This window comes from Hibiscus syriacus, unplaced genomic scaffold (genome assembly GCF_006381635.1).
Source record: "Hibiscus syriacus cultivar Baekdansim isolate YM2019G1 unplaced genomic scaffold, ASM638163v2 tig00116978_pilon, whole genome shotgun sequence".
Taxonomy (NCBI): domain Eukaryota; kingdom Viridiplantae; phylum Streptophyta; class Magnoliopsida; order Malvales; family Malvaceae; genus Hibiscus; species Hibiscus syriacus.
In genome coordinates this window covers 153174-173318 of record NW_024063501.1, presented here as the reverse complement: position 1 = coordinate 173318, position 20145 = coordinate 153174, and the positions used below count along the sequence as shown (strand labels likewise).

Below are 20145 nucleotides of genomic sequence, written 5' to 3'. Positions count from 1 at the left end.
TCTTTAGGAATTTTATAGGGTTCTTTGAGCTTGGAAGAAAATGTCATGGATAAGAACGGCGGTTAGTAGAGCGGTGGAAGCAGGCGGGAAGAATGCCCTGAGGCGCACCGTATTGAGTGTTGCCGGTTCCGTCGTCTTCGGTGGAGCCAGGATGATCCATAAACGCGTTGTAAATTTCACATTTCTCTCCCTCCTCCAATTTGCCATAGTCTAAATTTTAAATTGATGTCCTATTTATGAAGCCCTTTTATCATTCCGTTTCTAGGCATTAAATGCCAGTTCGAATATTTTAAACATGCATATCGGAATTTGCATTTGATGCCTAAGCTAATAGTTATGGTGACAGGATACAGTAGATGGAAGAAGCGATTAAAACGCTTCCAAGTTTATTTGTGAGTTTGGTGCAATTAATCCTTTCAATTTTAACAGAAAATTTGATTTGTTTATTTTACGTTAATTATCAGGCGGCGAAGAAAATGCAGAGTCTTCGAATAACGGTAAAGAGACTTGAAGAAGTTTCGGTATCATGTAAAGGAGTTGAAAGGGCTCAACTTCTAAGACGATGGCTGGTCGCCCTTAAAGAAATCGACAGATTATTTACAGATCAAAATAATAAAAAAGATATAAGTGATGATAATAATGATAATAACAATGACGACAGCTGCGGCACTACTGCTAAAGATAATATCATTAGCAGTGCTAATGATAATGACGACACTGTGGATAAGTTTTCTTTCGAAGAGATCAAGGATTCAACCCCAAAGCCAACTTTGGTCGGTAATCCTTTCGGAGTTTTTTTTTAACTTTATATTATCATTAAATCAGTAATTAAATATATTTATATGTATAGTTTGTTCATCTTTCATCATTTTAGCTGTTGATTACAGGTGTATTACTATGACCCTGAGATTGGAGAACCAATGAATTTTCGGGAGGTTTTTCTGTATAGTCAAGCTCTCGAAGGGATGGCATTGTCAATGGTAAGTTCTACATGATTAATGACAATGTTTCCTTTTGGTTGGTTGCTTTGGAAATTACTTGTAAAAGTCAATGAAAAAGAATCAAGGAACACATCTATTTTTTTCTGTGTGTATATATATATATATATATCATGCCATATCTACATGTATTAATAGACTGATATACTGATTGATATTGCAGTTAGGGTGTATCATAATCATTTAAGAACCAGAAAAATGAGTTTCATACATGTCTGGTGGTTTTGGCAATCTTCTTTTTAGAAACCTGTAACAGTATGATATTCAATTTTCCGTTTTGGATAAAGCAACATTTAGTATCTGAACTTGGCAATTTCCCCCAACTTGGTCCCTTTACTTTTTTCTGGTCCACATTAATCCCAGGACTTAGCAACTTTTCCCAACTTGAATTCCTTTAAGGACTAAAATGTGTGATGAAATTCAAGTTTAGGCACCAAGCTGGGGAGAAGTTGCTGACTTCATGGATTAATATGGAGCAAAAAAATTTGAGGGACTAAGTTGGACAAACTTTCCAAGTTCAGAGACTAAATGTTGCTTTATCCTTATTGTTTCCGCTGCACTTTCATGTAACTTTGTCTGCTTTGCATATTTGGCCTTTGTATTTGCCTGATCGATTGAGTTTAACGCAGGGTAACTCTTTTGTATGACTCAGATTCATGATGCACCAAATGAGGAAGAGGTTTCGCTATTTATGGAAATACTTAGGTGATTTTTCCAACTCTTTTTGTTGCTTCTGAGTTTTTGGTTTTCCATATTGGCCTAATTAACCGCTTAAAAATTATTTCCCTATCAATTATATGGAGAGAAGAGAATTTGTTTCATAAGAATCATATGTTTTTTTGTCTTTCTATTATTCGAATTGCTAGTAAAGTGGATTGGTTTGGTCATATACAGGATCTGTATTGCAGGAGGGAAGGAAGTTCATGAGACAGTAATGAGCAACATAATGAACTTAGCAGTGGCATTCTCAAACTATCAGGAGGAAGTATTGGTAAGTACGTTTCATATATGTTAACAACAGATTGGAGTTAATCTAACATATATATATATATATATATATATATATATACATGTATTGACTCTAATACGTTATACCTTAACCTGACATAAGTATGATGCCTTCTTTATTTTTGTCCCTATTATTTCTTGCAGATAAAACGAGAAGAATTGCTCCAATATGCTCAAGCTGCAATTAAAGGGCTCAAAATAAATGTTGGTCTTGCAAGGTGACTAATGAGTCTATAACACATACATATATATTGGTGTGTTTATAATGTTTAATCCGAAAATTTTCCCTTTACAAGTTACATCCTTGATCTTTTATTACATAGCCTTGCATTTTGAGTCATGGTATTTGTAATTGATGTAGTATAAGTATCTTGAATCTTTAAGGGGTTTGATTCTTAGTTTCTTGTTATAAAGCTCATGAAAATCCAGGTGTGAATGTCGATCTTTCTATTAATATCATTTTTCTTTGTTTTGTAATACAGATTTACTATCATTTCTTCACATGTTTAAGAAATCATTAACATTTGTAAACATATTTAGTTTTAATAAAATAGGAACAAAATGTAATCTTTTCCCTTGGCTTGTTTCTGTGTCTGCTATCAGAATAGATGCCGAGGCCTGCAGTCTAAAGGAAAAACTTGGGGAAATGATGGCACTCCTGAACTCTTCAAGTGAAGGTCATGGAGAACTTTCTGAAAAACAAACTGCTGCAAAGATAGAGGTGAAAGCTTTGATATCATAATATTCACTTTAGCTCTCATGACTGTCATTTTTGTATATTTCACTGATCCACAGGTATTATCCGATAGCTAATAAATCTAATAGTTCTTATCATCTAATGATTCAACAAACCGAATGCTCTGATCTTTCCTTGTAGGCTCTTAAGGAAGCTCTTGGCTTTATCGGGCTATATTCCAGATTGGAGGCACTATTACTCAAGAAAAAATCTTTAACCAATGGGGATACTCCAGAACTTCATGCTGAAAAGGTACCATTCTTCCACCTCATATCGCTTTGTTTATGACATATAACAATTAGTGAATTGCAAAGTATTCAAGATTTCTGGCTAAAAACTAGTGCTTCGCTTTCAAACATGGACAAGACTCTGCACAGGTAATTGTCTTGCGAATATTTAAGTACCCAAAACTTCATATTTAATCCTCTTATTCCATCTCTCAATAACAAAATTTTTCCATACCCACAATGTAAGATTCTTGGCCTCGTCCCCGACTCTAAAGTCTTTTTATGAAGAGCTTAATGCAATCCTATTATACAGCAAGTGACTGTTATCTGCTGTATCATTTTGCTGCTAATTTCACCTGATCTACCAGTTTATTCTAATGAAAATGTCTTTTTTACAATCTCTTCTTGGAAAGATCTGTTTGGAAAACCAAAATCCATTCAAAGGTAAATTAGAGATAAGCTGTTGAAAATGAAAATAAGAACCCCAGAACGATGTCATAATTTTCTGACTACTTCAACTTTTAATTAGCTATTAACATATGGTCCATTTTTGTTGCAGGTCGATAAATTAAAAGTTTTATCAGAATCTCTCGTTAACTCAACATCAAAGGCTGGAAGGCGCATTTCAGAGCAAAGGTTTTAAATGGAACTTAATATTTCCTGCTTGGAATAGTTCCCTTTTAGTTTTTTATATGTGCACTAACCTTTCAAGGCTTACTGACATTGTGTTATTTAGTTTGATAATTGGATCATGTTTGATTTTATGGTTTATTCTTGGAAGTTATTGGAGTGAAGTTAACCTATGTGACTTGGATATGAGTGTGTATCAGATACGGGTATGTGTCTGGCATGGGTTTGTTCAACTTTTTTTTTTTCTATTTTTTCCATTCATTTGGAGGGTCCTTGGAGGATCATATTCCATACCCATGTCCGAAAATGTCTCATATATGAGTATGGGATATCTGTACTTTAAGAAACATAAAGACTAGGAGCTAAAATGAAATGAACTAAAACTAACATGAATCTGGAAATTTGCATGTGATAACCAGTTGTGCTGGTTAGGTTCTCATTTTCGTGCAACGGTAAATGTAATATTCCTATATATGTCAAATAAGGGAAATCCATTCATTCAATGTGTTTCAATCAGGGTTCAGAAAGAAGAAGCAATTAGCTTTCGTCTTGCTAAAGCCAACGAAGTCAGCCAACAAGAGAAGGTATTAATTATCAAGGGAAGCTCTTTTCTTTTCTAATCATAATATCAAGTGAAGAACTTCACATAATCGTTCACTTTGAATGCTTTCTTCCTGGAATACATAGAGGGCATTGATCTCAAGGCAACGTCTATTCTTCTCTTCTCTTTTTCAATTTAATAATGAAAGTTTTCCAATTATCGTCTGTGGATCGGTGGTGCTTTTCAACTGATTTCTGATGTATAACATTTTGCAGATTGAACAATTTTTTCCCTTTTTTTCAAAAGTTTCTTTCTTTACTATAAATAAGAAATATAAAAAATAATTGATATTGAATTTCCCAGGAACTGGAAGCTGGGATTCTAGATCTTGAGAAGCACAAAACTGAACTTGAAGCTGAACTTAGAAAGGTTTATCTTTAATACTTATAATTCTCAGAAAACTTAATTCTTTTCTGAATCATTTATCATCTGTTATTACTCATTACATAGATAGTTAAGTTTTAGTTTTGCACTTCTTTTTATTTCTTCTTTTAGTGTATATACATATAGGTATTTGTCCAATACTGGTATGTTCAGTATGTCTATTTTTCCATGAGTTTATAGAGTCCTTAGTGGATCATATCATTGTCACTATGTTTGAAATGTGCCAGACACAAATATCAGACTCTGGATTTTAAGAAAAATGAAAGTTGAACATAGGATACATTAGCCTGAAGGGGTTTCTCCACATTTTCAAGAGTGGGATTATGATATGGTTATGAATCTGGTTCAGGTCAATGCATCACTTGTCTGTGCTCGTATACGCCTTCGCAATGCCAGGGAAGAGCGAGAGCAATTTGATGTTGCCAGTAACCAGATTCTATCACAACTAGCATCAAAGGTATATTTTCTTTTAAGTACCAATTAGATGATACGCTTTTACAAGTAGAACTCTCTCTATTCATATTCAGAAAATTGCTTTCTGTCTCCTTTGTTCGTAGGAAGAGGAAATATCGAAATCGATTGCTTCATGCCAAGTAGAAGCAGACGTTGTTAATGTGTGGATTCATTTTCTGGAAGATACATGGAATCTTCAAACCACCTACCTTAAGCAAAAGGAGAAGCAGGTCATGTATGTACATCTCCTTTCTTCTAACCACCTATTGAATTGATGCTACCATTTCTATCGATTGTTTATCCCATCATTACTCGACCCCAGAGTGTGGTTGTCGGATAAAGTATATGCTGACCAACATAGATTTATCCTTTTTAAAACAAGAAATGGTTGCAATATCACCATGTGTCATTCTGGATTGATGTTACCACTTCTATTGACTTTATCCCTATGTTAATCCAACCCGGCTGTGTGTGTCGGATAAGGGTATGTATTCAACATAGGTAAGTTCAATTTTCAAGCTTTTGCATGTATTTGGAAAGTACTTGAGTGCTATACCCCCATACTCCGCAATAAAACAAGGAATAGTTGCAACATCACAATCTTATCATATCTCTGAAATTTTAATTTCTTACGTAGAGTTCTGATTTTCTTTTCTTTCCTTTTCATTTTAATTTGCTAGTGGTGAACTAGAGAGATATGGAGAATATTTTGTGAATCTGGTCACTCACCTTCTAACTGCTTACAAGGTATTCTTATCCATGAAAGCTGGTCAAAAACTTAATGATATCCTGTAATTCGTATTCATTTCCAAGGAGTCTCTTGCAATATATATCCCTCATTTTTATTTGTTTTATATCCTATATTCTTAAGGAACAACTCAGACCTTCCCTGACAAGAATTGGGCAACTGGTGGAGACCTTGGCCTCAACTGAAAGGTATAATTGTATGTTTCTTTCAAGTTTTCAGTTTTAGATTAACTCAAGCTTTGCATGATTCTTTTAATCAATCAGGTCAGGAGAAACAGCTAATCTTAACCAAAGAAGAAGTCTTGAAGAAGAATATTTGAGCCTTGAATCCAAAGTATGTATCAATCTCATCCAGAACATATATATATATATATATATATATATGAGTTAGGATTCACTTACACAGTGTAAAAATTTTACACGTTTTTTAGATCGTTGAATTAACTGAGTTTAATGGCTGAGACTAAAACTTCTAAATTGAGAATCATCCACTTCTTTTTACATATAAAAATCTCATTTTCTATTGTTTATCTCAGTCATCTATTTTCAATCGTCCAAGGATCCAAAAAAAGCGTATAAAACTAAGTTTTACAATGTGTTAATGATTCCTATCCCCCTCGATATAAATATATGTATGCAGTAGGCAAAATATCAATTTTATCATATTAAGAAATGACAATGTTCTAAATTGGTCTTTAAACTCCAAAACATGCTAATTGAATCCTCGAAGCATCCGTATCATACTAATCAAGTCCTTCCACCATCCTTGGCATTAGCTTTGGGCGTTAAATGCCAACTCAGATTTGATGTGAAGCATATTTGAAATACAGAAGCAAATTTTAAACACCTGTGCACCTATTCTAAGAAGAGATTGGATCTTGCGTGTTAAAAGAAAAAACGATGACATTACAATTTGATGGGTGCAAGGTTATGGATAGGCCGACGGAAGGACTTGATTAATATGATACCAATACTGATACTTTGAGAATTTAATTGTACTATCTTGAAGTTTTTGATAAATTTAGAATTTGAATCATAGTTTGAGTGCGTCTACGGAATTAACCTTGGTTTTTTCATTTTTTTCAGTTTGTAAGTACCTTTAGCGTAGTGGGTTCCATGAAAACACAGATTTATTCTCCGAATGAAGGAACTTACAGGTAAAGAACTCCATCTCGTTTTTCTTTTCCCTTTATGAACGTGGAAATATGTTACATTGCATTCCCGTTGATGTTACTTGGCCACCATCCAGGAAGAAAGATGACAGGCTGAAGGAGCTATTTGATGATCTTGAAAGTGTAAGGGAAGAATTTGAATCCATTGAGAGACCAATTTTAGATCTTGAAAATCCAACTGTAATATCAGAGTCGCCATCCACCAAGTCGCCGCTAAGTCCGTGGTTCCGATTGAAGTCTTCATTAAAAAAATCAGATCAAAGGAGGCTGAAATTCGAGGTGGAACATGACGACGAAGAAAATTCAGATTATGAAACGGATGAAATCGTAGAATGGGAATACGATGCATTCGAAAAGGACCTAATACCCAACTAACCAACCAAATATTTGCCTAATTTATCTGGTTTGCATTATGGCGCTAACCATTATTGTTTCAAAGGTTAGGAAAAAAAATGTGTAAGATAACTCGTTACTTAAGCAAAAGCTGCTGCCATTAGAGGAGCTGATAGTTCTCTGTATTTGTATTGTCAAATGTTGTGTACATTCTTCGGTTTTTGTTTTATATACTGAAAATGTATAGATAACTCTTCAACAAATGTAATTTTATATATATTTTTATTAAAATAAGCTGTTCTTAATGTTCTTCAAACCCTATGATTGTAGCATTTCCCTACTTTTTTTATGTTAAATTTGTCAACAATTCACAAGTAGAAGGGTATTGTTTTATATATCAATCCTCGGGATTATCCAATATATATATATATATATATATATATATATATATATATAAGAAAGATTGATAGTATGGGAAAGTATTTAATCGAATTGAACCAGTTATGTTTAAAAGGTAATTTTATTCATATTGTAAACTGAAAGCATCAATTTTATCTTTATTTTTAATTATACTAATTTTATCTTTGACTAACATTGATCGTTATGGTATTTAACATGAGATCCATGATGACAAGTGTAGACACTCATTTTCTTTCGAGACTCGTTTAGAAAACGGTTTAAAAAACAAATAATATATATTTTTTTTAAAAAAATTGGTTTTTGAATATATATATATTATATAGCTTTTTAAAACATTTTGAATATATAAATAATATATAATTTTAAAACATTTTGAAAACACATATTATATAGTTTTTAAAAAATTTTGAAAACATATATATATATATATATATATATATATATAGTTTTTAAAATATTTTGAAAACATATATAATATATAGTTTTTAAAACATTTTGAAAACATATATATATATATATTATATAGTTTTTAAAACATTTTGAAAAAATATATATATATATTATATAGTTTTTGAAAACATTTTTTAATATATATAATATATAGTTTTGAAAATGTTTTCTTAAATTTTGAAAACATTTTAGAATATATATATATATAATATATATTTGTTTTTTTTTATTATTTATTTTTCGTTTTATTTATTTTAATTCTTTCTTTTGTTTTTTTCCTTTTCAGGTCCAACTCTAAGTCCAGCAAGGGTCCAAGTCCAACAGGCCAAGACCGGGTAGCCCGAATACCCAGCGGGTAAACTGGGTAAACAAGAGACTCGAGATGTGTTAGGGTTCTCAACACCAAGCAAACAGTGTCGCCGACCACAACAGAAACCACGCGAGAAATCCAGTAAAAAACCGGCCATGAAATAACCAAGGCAGTGAGTCCCGACTAAATCGGGACTGACCCATCCCGTTTTAGCCGATCAACCACGAACGATCTACAATAGTAAGATTGGAAAAGATCCCGAGATAGTCAGGAACGGCCACCGGTGAAGGGGATATAAATACCCCCCACCAAGCCACCAAAGAAAAAGATCGAACCAACGGAGGAAAAACAAAACCCGAGAACCAACATCAGAAACACAATGAAACACAAGTAACCAAGAACAAAAACACAGCCAACAAGGAAAATACAAAGATATAAAGTCGAAACGTCAAAAACAAACAAAACCATTGAATAATCGAAACACAAAGCAAATATATCAAGGAAATAGCATCTGAGGCAGCCAATAAGCCTTGATAATCATAAGGAGCCCTCGGTGAGCGTCGGAAAGGGAATGGTCACCGGAAAAACGAAAGGTCAGCCAAAAAAGGTAATAAAAAACGAGAGTTTTACCTTAGATCTACGTCGATTGGGGCTTCTTTGTGGGAATCAGACTTTGGATTTGTGTTCACAGGATATTGAGGATCATTTTGAGGTAAGTTTGATTTTTTCGGCCGCCGAAGCGATGATCGGCACGACGAAGGGGGCCGTCGGAAGTTACCCAATCTTCGGCCGGATAGTTTTGGGGAGAGGATTTGGGATAATTTTTTGAGGTTTTTTTTTGTGTTTGGTTAAAATGATAATTTTTTTGGGCTATTTATAACCGAGGGACATGTGTGTAATTAGCCAATAGTTAAATTATTTCCGCAATCAATGGACTTTTGAAGTATAATTCATTTTTTTATATGTTTCAATTTTGCCTCCGAATTTTCAATTTATTTAATTTAATTCATGTTTATACTTTTTATATTTTACAATTTAATCCCTCTAACTCTTTATTTTTCTCTTGTATCTCATTTTTAGTACCAATTTAATCCATTAATTTCAATTTGTTTCAATTTGACCCTCTAAGTTTTTATTTTATTTATATATATATATATATATATGTATTGAAAATTATTTTTTTACTTCATATTGTTTTTTATTTTTTTACTTTTAAAATTTAACATTTTTTTATTTTTTTCATTGATTTATCTATTTTTTATTATTTATTTATTTTATTTTTTTTGATGTATTATTATTATTTTATTTTTTTTATGATTTCTTTCTCTTTGATTTATTTAATATTTATTTATTATTATTTTATCTAACATTTTCAACTTTTTAGAGGAATTCTAACTAATCAAAGGTAAGTAATTTGAATCGAGTTTTTAAACTTTAATTTTAATTTTTCGCAATTAAGACAACCGATAAATTAATTGGTACCGAAAGAGCAATACAAGGATACTAATTCTTTCTTGACTGTAACAGACTCTCGAATCCAACATATTTATGATAAAACGCAAATCAGTAGCGACTCTAACCCATTTTTTTCAAGTCAAAGCCTAAATCCGGACTAATCTAAAAGACGGCTGTGACAACAAGGATCTAGAACAATGGTTCAAAAGTTAAAAGCAAAAGAATGGGTGAGCTAAGTTACCGGATGATGGGGATGTTTGATGAAGATGGCAATGGTCGCGCAAGAAATGAAGACATCTCTTAACAGTGAATAGCCCAGGTAATACTGTTATGGTACTTGGTTCCTTTTTTTAATCACCGAGTAATTAAAATAAAAAAAATTACATTTAAATAATTTTATTAATTTAAAATAATATAAAATAATTATTTATATAAATCTCTGACCCTATCATCCAATAAAAAACGCCTAACGCACGGTTGTATGGGAAAAACTTTTTCCCTACATGACCTCAGAAAATACCCTGGAATCATGTGCTAGAAAATAAGTGTCATTTCTATAATTTATTTTTTTATGTCATTTACTTATATAATTACCTGAAAGGTGTTATTTAAATAATTTTACCCAAAGAACCACTCTGTTTAGCCCTATCGCCATCACTACCCAAAACTAAAGGTCAGGTTGACCATCAGTTTCTAGTTTAACACGGAACGACAAATGAATCCATATAAAATGAACTTGAGTTATTATTGGTGTTTTTCCGATATATTACCTTTTGATTTTATATTTTTCTATCATGTACCCTTCAGACTATTTTTTTTGATCTAACACCATTTGCAGTAAAACTCGCCCCCTACAGCACGCTTTACGTCGATCTGGTGCCATGTGGGGTATACCGCGAGACAGAGGCCGCGCTTTACCTTTAAATTTGACACGCGTCGCGCCTTAGGTTTAATTACACACCTACCCCCGACCGTTCACACCCCACCCCCTCCCTATAAATATCCCTATTTACAATCACTTTCATCACACCAAATCCTCTTAACTTCTCTAATATTCTATTTTGATTGTTTAAGGTATATTTTATTATATTTAATATTTTGTTTTTAATTTATTTAAGTATTTACATTTTTTTAATATTTTATTTAATTATTATTTTTTTTGCATATATAAAATGGAAGGTCTACTTCGCTTGGATAGAAATCATATATCGCGACATTTTACTGATACAGTAACATTTTAACGTTTTAATATAATTTAAATTTTTAGTAATAATTTATTTAATGCATGATTATTAGTTTAAAAATTAATTTTTGTAATTATTGTAATTATTAGTAGAGGTTGGATTCAGTCACATAGGTATATATGAGGGTCACTGTAAGATATAACCGACTTTATTTCTGCTTTAGTAGAGCGGTGAAGGCCAGAGACCCTCACATTCTATCTTTCGTGCGAAGAGTGCACGATTACACTTGAGGATGTTTCTATGCACCTGTAGCTTCCGGTGGATGGAGATGTGATATCGAAGATGACACACGGTTCATTGACTGCTTTGGAAAGTTTTAACGGTGGTCGGATACCGTTAAATTGGTTAGATGTCAATTTTCGGGAGTTAAGCGAGAACGCCTCTGATGATGAAGTTAAAATGTATGCACGGGCATGCATACTACAACTGATATGAGGGTTGCTGATGCCAGACAAATCGTGCAACTAAATTCACTATATGTGGTTGCGAGATCTTGGCGACTTTCGTCTGGTCGAATCACTCAATTGGGGCTCAACAGTTTTAGCTTTTCTGTACAGGGAGATGTGTCAAACCACTAACTACAAGAAAAACGCTATCGGCGGATGTCTCCTCCTGCTGCAATCTTGGGCATGGTATCGATTACTTTTTTATGTCCCGTTGTCAAGAACTCATTCGTATTTCTGCTACTCTTGAGATAATTATAAGACTGATTTCGTATATTAATCATTTTATACAGTGTATAATAAATTTTATTTTCCTTGAATAGGCGGTCTACTGATAGGAAAAATCATCAGGAGCTACCTGATGATTTAGAAAAATTAGGGTGTTAATCGATCAGAAGGTTGGCACACAGGTACACCTTTTAATGTTTAAAAATCGATTTTAGATTATAGTTGTATAATTAGATTATTATTTTGATAAAAATTATATATATTTGTTTTAGTTTGAATGTGTCATATTCTAATGATGATGTGAGGATGGTGATCCTACCTGAGTTGAGGGGCTCATTAGATGTTTGGATGGCGATGGTCCCTTTGATTGTTATGCGATCGTCGAGTGACACTCCACTGATCGCGTGCTCTGAACTTTTGGTTGTTTTCAATCAATTCCGGAAGCACCTTGCAATATGGACAAGTTGGATAACACAGATAGACGCGGCAAGACCGATACAGATTGGCTGGTAAGGCATCATGAATGGGTCGTGTTGTGGGAGGATCGACGCCTTCCCCGTAGAGAGCCCAGTTTTACTGACCTCTTGATGGTTGTTACGAGTGGTTCAACAGTAACGGGAAACCATTTCTGCTTTCCGAGAATGCACGAGGGCGGACCTTTCAGCGACGTCGACAGAGACATTCACCGACACAGCACCATCGTCCCTTGACTCGTGGACGGAGAGCATGTGCTTCCGGTTCATCCTTAGCTGAACCAGCAGGACCTTCACAGCAGCCACCGTCTACAGCGACTTACCTTCTGCAGCCATATGTGATGTTGCCATCGCCGTTCCCTTACTCGATGTCGCCGCCACTGTCACCTGATTTTATGTCCCCCGCCACCGTCACAGAGTTTTATGACCTCTCTTGGAGGATATTATGGGTCTATGTTTGCAGATCCGACTTGGGGTTTATATGCCCACATTTTGGCGGGTTCAGTCTCATCACCCATGGCCGCAGCACAGACACCTCCTGTACAGTTTTCACACTCAACGATGTCTGGGTTTTATGAGTTTTCCCATTTTTCGCAGGCCGGTGGGATAGTCAGTCATACACATCCAGGGTCCTTATTCTATGGAGGTGTTTCATCGTCATCAGCTCCTCATCAACCTAATGTAGCTGCTCACGAGAACGACGATGATGAAGGTGATGATGATGTCAGTGAGGAGTCACAACCACTGATACGAAAAAATCTTCCTCGAAACCGACCGCCACCGCCCTACGGAACACATTCGCGTAAATGTAGATTAGATGCGCTAACTTTTACAGAGTTTACCCTACTCCACGTACCTTTGGTAATCATTGTATTTACGTCGTTATTCTTTTATAATCATATTTATGATATCATAAATTCATGTAGATAATAATAACGGCGTTTTTCCCGATATATCAGTGATTGTGACTCCTCGCTGTCATCATCATCACTATCATCGTCGTCGTCGTTGTCGTGAACAGCTACATTAGGTTGATGAGGAGCTGATGACGATGAAACACCTCCATAGAATAGGGACCCTAGAGGTGCATGACTGACTATCCTACCGACCTGCGAAAACTGAGAAAACTCATAAAACCCAGACATCGCTGAGTGTGAAAACTGTACAGGAGGTGTCTGTACTACGACCATGGGTGATTAGATAAACCTGCCAAAATGTGGGTATATGAACTCTAAGTCGAATCTGCAAACATAGACTCATATTATCCTTCAGAAGGGGTTATAAAACTCTGTGATGGTAGTGGCGACGGGATCATAAAACCATGTAACAGTGACGACGGCGATATCGGGTAAGGGAACGACGATGGCAGCATCACATATAACTGCGGAAGGTAAGTCACTGTAGACGGTGACTGCTGTGAAGGTCATGCTAGTGCAGCTGAGGATGAACCAGAAGCATCTGCTCTCCGTCCACGAGTCGGGGTACGATGGTGTTGTGTCGGTGAATGTCTCTGTCGACGTCGCTGAAAGGTCCGCCCTCATGCATCCTCAGAAAACAAACGGTTTCCTGTTACTATTGAACCACTCGTAATAACCGTCAGCAACCATCAAGAGGTCAGTAAAAATGGGCTCTCTATGGAGAAGACGCCGATGTCGATCATTCCACATCACAACCTACTCGTGATGCATCATCAGTCAATCTGTATCGGTCTTGCCGCGTCTATCTGTGTTATGCAACTCGTTCATATTACGAGGTGCTTCCGGAATTGGTTAAAAACAACCAAATTGTCGGAGCATATTATTAGTGGAGTGCCACTCGACGATCGCATAATAAATCAAAGAGATCATCGCCATCCAAACATCTAATGGGCCCCTCAACTCAGGTGAGGTCACCATCCTTACATCATCATTAGAATATGATACTCATTCAAACTAAAACAAATATATATAATTTTTATTAAAATAATAATCTAATTATACAACTATAATCTAAAATAGATTTTTAAACATTAAAATGTGTACCTGTGTGCCAACCTTCTGATCGATTAACACCCTAATTTTTCTAAATCATCATGTAACTCCTAATGATTTTTCCTATCAGTAGACCACCTATTCAAGGAAAACAAAATTTATTATACATTGTATAAAATGATTAATATACGAAATCAGTTTTATAATTACATCAAGAGTAGCAGAAATACAAATGGGTTCTTGACAACGGGACATAAAAAAAGCAATCGATACCATGCCCAAGATTGCAACAGTATGAGACATCTTCCGATAGCGTTTTTCTTGTAGTCAGTGGCTTGACACATCTCCCTGTACAAGAAAGCTAAAACTGCCGAACCTCAACTGAGTGATTCAGCCAGACGAAAGTCACCAAGATGTCGCAACCACATATAGTGAACTTGGTTGCACGATTTGTCTGGCATCAACAACCCTCCTATCAGCTGCAATATGCATCACCATGCATACATTTTAACTTCATCAGCAGAGGCATCCTCGTTCAACTCCCGAAAATTTACATCTAACCAATTTAACGGTATCCGACCACCGTTAAAACTTTCCGAGACACGTCCTAGATAGTCCCGGCACAAAGCAGTCCATGAATCGTACGCCATCCCCGATATCACATCTCCATCCACCGGAAGCCCCAGGTGCATAAAAACATTCTCAAGTGTAATCATGCACTCTCCGCATGGAAGATGAAATGTGTGAGTCTACGGCCTCCACCACTCCACTAAGGCAGAAATAAGATCTAGTTCTATCTTACAGTGACTCTCATATCTACCTATGTGACTGAATCTAGCCTCTACTAAATACGGCAAGACATGGTCAGGTATCACTAACTTAAGGTTCCTAATAAAATGATCTAATACACGTTCTCTCTTAAAATTAAATAATTACAAAAATTAATTTTTAAACTAATAATCATGCATTAAATAAATAAATAAATTATTACTACAAATTTAAATTATATTAAAACGTTAAAATATTATCGTATCAGCAAAATGTCACGATATATGATTTCTATCCAAACGAAGTAGACTTCCTTCCATTTTATATCTGCAAAAAAAAATTAATTAAATAAAATATTAAAAAAAATTAAATACTTAAATAAATTAAAAACAAAATATTAAATATAATAAAATATACCTTAAACAGTTCAAATAGAATATAAGAGTATCTGAGAGAAGTTGAGAGGATTTGGTGTGATGAAAATGATTGTGAATGGGGATATTTATAGGGAGGGAGAAAGGTGTGAACAGCCGGGGTTAGGTGGGTAATTAAACCTAAGGCGCGCCCCGACGCGCCTTACTGATGCGTGTCAGATTTAAAGGTAAAGCGCGACCCCGCGCTATACCCCACGTGATGCCATATTAGCGTAAAGCGCGCTGCAGGGGGCTTGCCATACCCCACGTGGTGCCAAATCAGCGTAAAACGCGCTGTAGGGGGCGCGCCTTACTGCAAAGAGTGTTAGATCGGGAAAAATAATCTGAATGGTGCCTGACAGAAAAATATAAAGTCAAAGGGTGATATATCGGGAAAACGTCGTTATTATTATCCACATGAATTTATGATATCATAAATATGATTATAAAAGAATAACGACGCAAATATAATGATTACCAAAGGTAGGTGGAGTAGGGTAAACTCTGTAAAAGTTAGCGCACCTAATCTAGAATTACAGTACATTAAACAAGATAAAACTGACAAATTTACTTGCATGTATAACTTAAACACATTCTGAAATGAGAAATCATATTATAAGCGCTCAGACGTTCCTAGAACAGTGATAAAGTGACAAAAATGATCCACTCAAAACAGATGCTCATATTACTGCATCTAAGCCAACAATTCAACCTTTTGATCTTTAACAAAATAAAAATAGCAGGAAAAAAAAGAAGCTAGATTCGATTACACTTTGATGGCATATTTCCTTTGTGGGAAATACATTTCTTTCTTCTTTTCCCGCTCCGTCTTCAAAGATGCCTGTATATAAACCCAGAAAACCAATTTAGTAAATTTGAATGGTATCGGAGTAAGTACCAAAACATCAAGAGCAAAGGGAAAACATAAAACCACCTCAAATTTAAATACAACATTAACACGACGAATGTCAAAGTCACAAAGCATAACCTAGGCTTAGTCGCCATGGAAAAATTTAAGGCTTTATATACGCATTAGGACTCTAACTACTAAATTCATTGGTTAAACGAGCATCAATGTCGGTACTTAACTCTAGCATGAGGTCAACATTAAATTTCCTATGTAGTTAACTGGCTGATAGATGATATATTTCAAATATGTACTTCCTCAAGTGAACCATCCAAAAATCTACATTCCTATAACAAGACCTTAAGAGTTAGGATTACAAATAAAAATTGTCCATACCCATTAAAACCAAAAGATAAACTAATATCAACTGGCATTTAAAAGACACCCCTTAATTTCATGCTAGGCTCAGACATTTTCAATCCCTCCACGGTTACTACAAATTACCCAAAGGCTATCCAAAATCACTTAGTCCTAACTAAGTCACCTGGACTCTTCATTTTTCTTAAAGCACCCATATCTAAAACACTTGTTTCGGACACATGGAGACGTGAATATGACATCAAGGATCCTCCAAATACATTGCGAATGCCCATGTCGAGTACATACTCATATCCAACACTTGCACCAGGCTCCCAAACCTATATTCTATGTTTTGGCATTGAAATAAACAAAGACAACTAGCTAGCAGAATTTCCTTCAAATTTTCCAAGAGTTAATATCACAAATTCACCATACTCTCAGGCTTGGCATATACACGTAACATTAAAGTGTTCAACCAAAAAATTCCAAAAATCTCAATAAGTGTAAACAAAAACTAAAAGGACCTGATGTTTAGTAAGGCGGCGACGGATGGCACGAGTCTTCTTGGGACGGAGATCCAAAGGGAGGAACTTCTTCTTCTTATAAGCTTCTCTGAAAGCCGATTTCTGCTTCTGCGAAATCACCGTCAAAACCTGCGCGATTGATAACCTCAGAACTTTTCTGCAGCCAAAAGTGATTACAAATACAGTTCAGGATCCAATAAGAGGGAACCGGGAATTAAAGTGAAAGCAAAGGGTGAAATGGTCAATTCCATACATCTTGGAGAGCTTGTTCGGGGCACCGCCGGTGACCTTAGCGACGCGAAGGAGAGCGAGCTCTGCTTTCAAGTCCTTCAATTGGCTTAGCAAATCCGTCTTTGACTTGTTCCTTACGTGAACCTTTATCCTCGCTTCCAAACCAAAAGATCTTCGAATTATCCATTGAAAATCACTTTGAATTACTTTTTAAAAAAAAAACAAAAAGAGCTGAATTTGAGGTTTTCTCTTACTGAGTTTTGCTGTCGCGGCTACACTAATCTCTTACTCGAAACCCTAAAAATTGCGGAGGAGGAACGTAAGGCCTTTGGATATGTAGACTTCGATAAGGCTTTCCTTATTTCGGGCCAAGAATACTTTTACATTTGGGTTTTTCCCCCCAAATAGGGCAGCCCCAAAAAATTTGGGAAATTATGACACATACAATTTTATTTCTCGATCTACAAAATTTTCTACGGTGCATGAAACTCATCACGTTGAGTTATCATGTTTTAATAAAAAATATTTTTTATTAAAATTCATCAAACTCGACATGATGAGTTCTATGAACACTGCAAAAAATATCGTAGATCCCAAAATAAACTTCTACTTATCTTATTTTCTTAAATAATTTACCCATTTATCCTATTGGACAAAAAACCCATTACATTTGGGTTCGGATTAGACATGGGTCGTGAGACCCGTTGGGCTCTTTGGGCAGCATATTTTAACTTTAATTTCTATTAAGCATTAAAAAATGTCTAGATTTAATTATTAAAAACATAAATATTTTTAATATAATCCATGATATGTTTGATTATATTATTAATCACTGAATATTAATTACTTATAGGTTATAAATTTAATTCAATATTTTTTAAATGGAAGAGGAGGCCATAACGCCATTACAAAGCTTTATTCATCCTCAACAAAGGAGGACCAAAAACATCTCTATGAAAAACGTCAATTAAAGAAGTGGGAAAAGAATCAAAAGTAAGAACCGAGCCATCCGGTGGAGAGTCCATTTCAGCAATGAAATCGGTCGTTGAATTTGCTTCACGGTAAATCTTCATAAAGTCAAAGGACTAAGGCCTTTGACAAAGGGTTGCCACTTGCCGAACTAAAGCCAACGGACTGTCAAATGAAGGAGGAGACAAGAGTGCATAAGCTTCACTACTATATGTCTGAACAATCACTCTTTCTGCGCCTTGTTGCCAAGCTAAGCGGAGGCCTTTCAGGATTCCCCATAGCTCAGCTTTAAGTACTTAAACATGGCCAACATATTTGCAAAAAATGCAACCAAGCAATCACCTGCAGAATTTCGAATAAGACCGCTGTAAGAGCCCAATTTGGTTACATGGGAGATGGCTTCATCCGTATTCAAAGGTTGCGTTCATCGGGAGTAAAAGAATTGTTATTATTGCTTCCCAATTTCAGGTTCGAACATATCAGAAAATAGAACTTCGGTGACCAGAGATAGAAGAGAGGCAGAGAAGATGGTTAGGTCATCTCAGAAGAAAAGAGGAAAACAAAACCAAATGAGAGAAAGAAGAGAAAGGAACTTGTGAATTTTATTGATTAAAACTCATCTGAGTCGAACACAAAGAAATGGGCTACTTAAATAGCCCAATACACAAAGACAAAGACCAACAGAAATAATAAACCCAAAAACTAACTAACAACCGTTAGTTATTTACTTTGATATTTTCTTGGTTCATCTTTCCCTCTAAAATTTCAAAAAATTAAATAACCCACAGACGGCGCCGCATCGGACGAAATTGAGCTGGAGGAATAGGCTTTATGAGAATGTCAGCAATTTGTTCGGCTGAAGGCACAAAGTTAATAAAAAGTTGCCCAGCTGAAACCTTTTCACAAACAAAGTGCAAATCTATCTCAACATGCTTGACACGAGCATGATGAGTAGAGTTTGCAACCATGGAGATTGTAGACGAATTATCACACTAGATTACTGGCTTGCCAGTAAGAATCACATCAATCTCTTGTAACAATTGCTCAGGCTAAACCACTTTCGACACAGCATTGGCGAGACTACGGTACTCAGCCTCCAAAGTAGACCGAGAAACAACCGGCTGCTTTTTGGATGATCATGACACAGGATTCCCGTCAAGAAAAATGCAATACCCTACAGTAGATCTCCTATCCTCAACTGAAGCATCCCAATCAGCATCAAAATAGCACACAATATCAAGAGTTTCAGCTTGTTGATAATATAAAACCAAAATCCATCGTACCATGTAGGTATCTAAGGATACGTTTTACAGCCCACCAATGAACCTCACTCAGATTATTCATATGCTGGCTAACTTTGTTGACAACAAACGCTATATCTGGCCTGGTCAGCGTGACATACTGCAGTCCAACAACAATGCTGCTATACAAATATATGTATGTAGGAGTAGGATTTACATTAGACAAATCAGCTCTAGCTAACAGCTCCGTAATATATCGCTTCTGTGTGAGCATCAGCCCACCAGAATGTTGTTGTATCTCCATCCCAAGAAAGAATTCAGATTGACCCATATATTTGAGCAAAAACTCACGATTAATCTGATAGACAACATCATCAACCTCTTCTGAATTGCTGTTAGTTATGATAATGTCATCAACATAGAGCATTAACAAAAGCATGGTCTTTGAACCATTTCGAATGAAAAGGGATGAATCAGCCTTTGACCCAATAAAACCTAACTTGGTTGTGA

At 35.4% G+C, this 20145-nt stretch overlaps 3 protein-coding genes across 3 annotated transcripts; 2 read left to right on the top strand and 1 right to left on the bottom strand.

Annotated features, from left to right (window-relative positions):
• Nucleotides 1-40: 40 nt before the first annotated feature.
• LOC120192746 lies at nt 41-6175 on the top strand. Its single transcript, XM_039195473.1, has 17 exons — nt 41-169; nt 465-565; nt 662-773; nt 888-980; nt 1651-1703; nt 1893-1989; nt 2151-2224; nt 2610-2727; nt 2884-2994; nt 3529-3605; nt 4117-4183; nt 4504-4569; nt 4934-5041; nt 5142-5272; nt 5718-5784; nt 5909-5973; nt 6049-6175. Exons 1-17 carry the CDS (start codon nt 41-43, stop codon nt 6173-6175), a joined length of 1596 nt encoding a protein of 531 aa, XP_039051404.1.
• A 616-nt stretch (nt 6176-6791) lies between these two features.
• LOC120192736 lies at nt 6792-7449 on the top strand. Its single transcript, XM_039195466.1, has 2 exons — nt 6792-6941; nt 7034-7449. Exons 1-2 carry the CDS (start codon nt 6901-6903, stop codon nt 7329-7331), a joined length of 339 nt encoding a protein of 112 aa, XP_039051397.1. The 5' UTR covers nt 6792-6900; the 3' UTR covers nt 7332-7449.
• An 8702-nt stretch (nt 7450-16151) lies between these two features.
• On the bottom strand, nt 16152-19362 carry LOC120192745 (60S ribosomal protein L35-like). Its single transcript, XM_039195472.1, has 6 exons — nt 19185-19362; nt 18561-18689; nt 17680-17709; nt 17448-17580; nt 17195-17351; nt 16152-16304 (listed from the first exon to the last, which is right to left on the bottom strand). The coding sequence occupies exons 1-6, from the start codon at nt 19360-19362 to the stop codon at nt 16230-16232; spliced, it is 702 nt and encodes a 233-aa protein (XP_039051403.1). The 3' UTR covers nt 16152-16229.
• Between the last annotated feature and the right edge of the window lie 783 nt (nt 19363-20145).

What these genes read in the sequence shown, in the direction of transcription:
- LOC120192736 (XM_039195466.1), top strand. Translation starts at nt 6,901, where the DNA reads ATGAAAACACAGATTTATTCTCCGAATGAAGGAACTTACAG. An exon ending in CCGAATGAAGGAACTTACAG is followed by an intron (nt 6,942 to 7,033) that starts GTAAAGAACTCC and finishes GCCACCATCCAG; the next exon opens with GAAGAAAGATGACAGGCTGA.
- LOC120192745 (XM_039195472.1), bottom strand. Translation starts at nt 19,362, where the DNA reads ATGGTTGCAAACTCTACTCATCATGCTCGTGTCAAGCATGTTGAGATA. An exon ending in ATTTCGTCCGATGCGGCGCC is followed by an intron (nt 18,690 to 19,184) that starts GTCTGTGGGTTA and finishes GCCATGTTTAAG; the next exon opens with TACTTAAAGCTGAGCTATGG. An exon ending in AGCCGCGACAGCAAAACTCA is followed by an intron (nt 17,581 to 17,679) that starts GTAAGAGAAAAC and finishes TTGGTTTGGAAG; the next exon opens with CGAGGATAAAGGTTCACGTA.
- LOC120192746 (XM_039195473.1), top strand. Translation starts at nt 41, where the DNA reads ATGTCATGGATAAGAACGGCGGTTAGTAGAGCGGTGGAAGCAGGCGGG. An exon ending in CTATTTATGGAAATACTTAG is followed by an intron (nt 1,704 to 1,892) that starts GTGATTTTTCCA and finishes GGTCATATACAG; the next exon opens with GATCTGTATTGCAGGAGGGA. An exon ending in TTGAAGCTGAACTTAGAAAG is followed by an intron (nt 4,570 to 4,933) that starts GTTTATCTTTAA and finishes AATCTGGTTCAG; the next exon opens with GTCAATGCATCACTTGTCTG.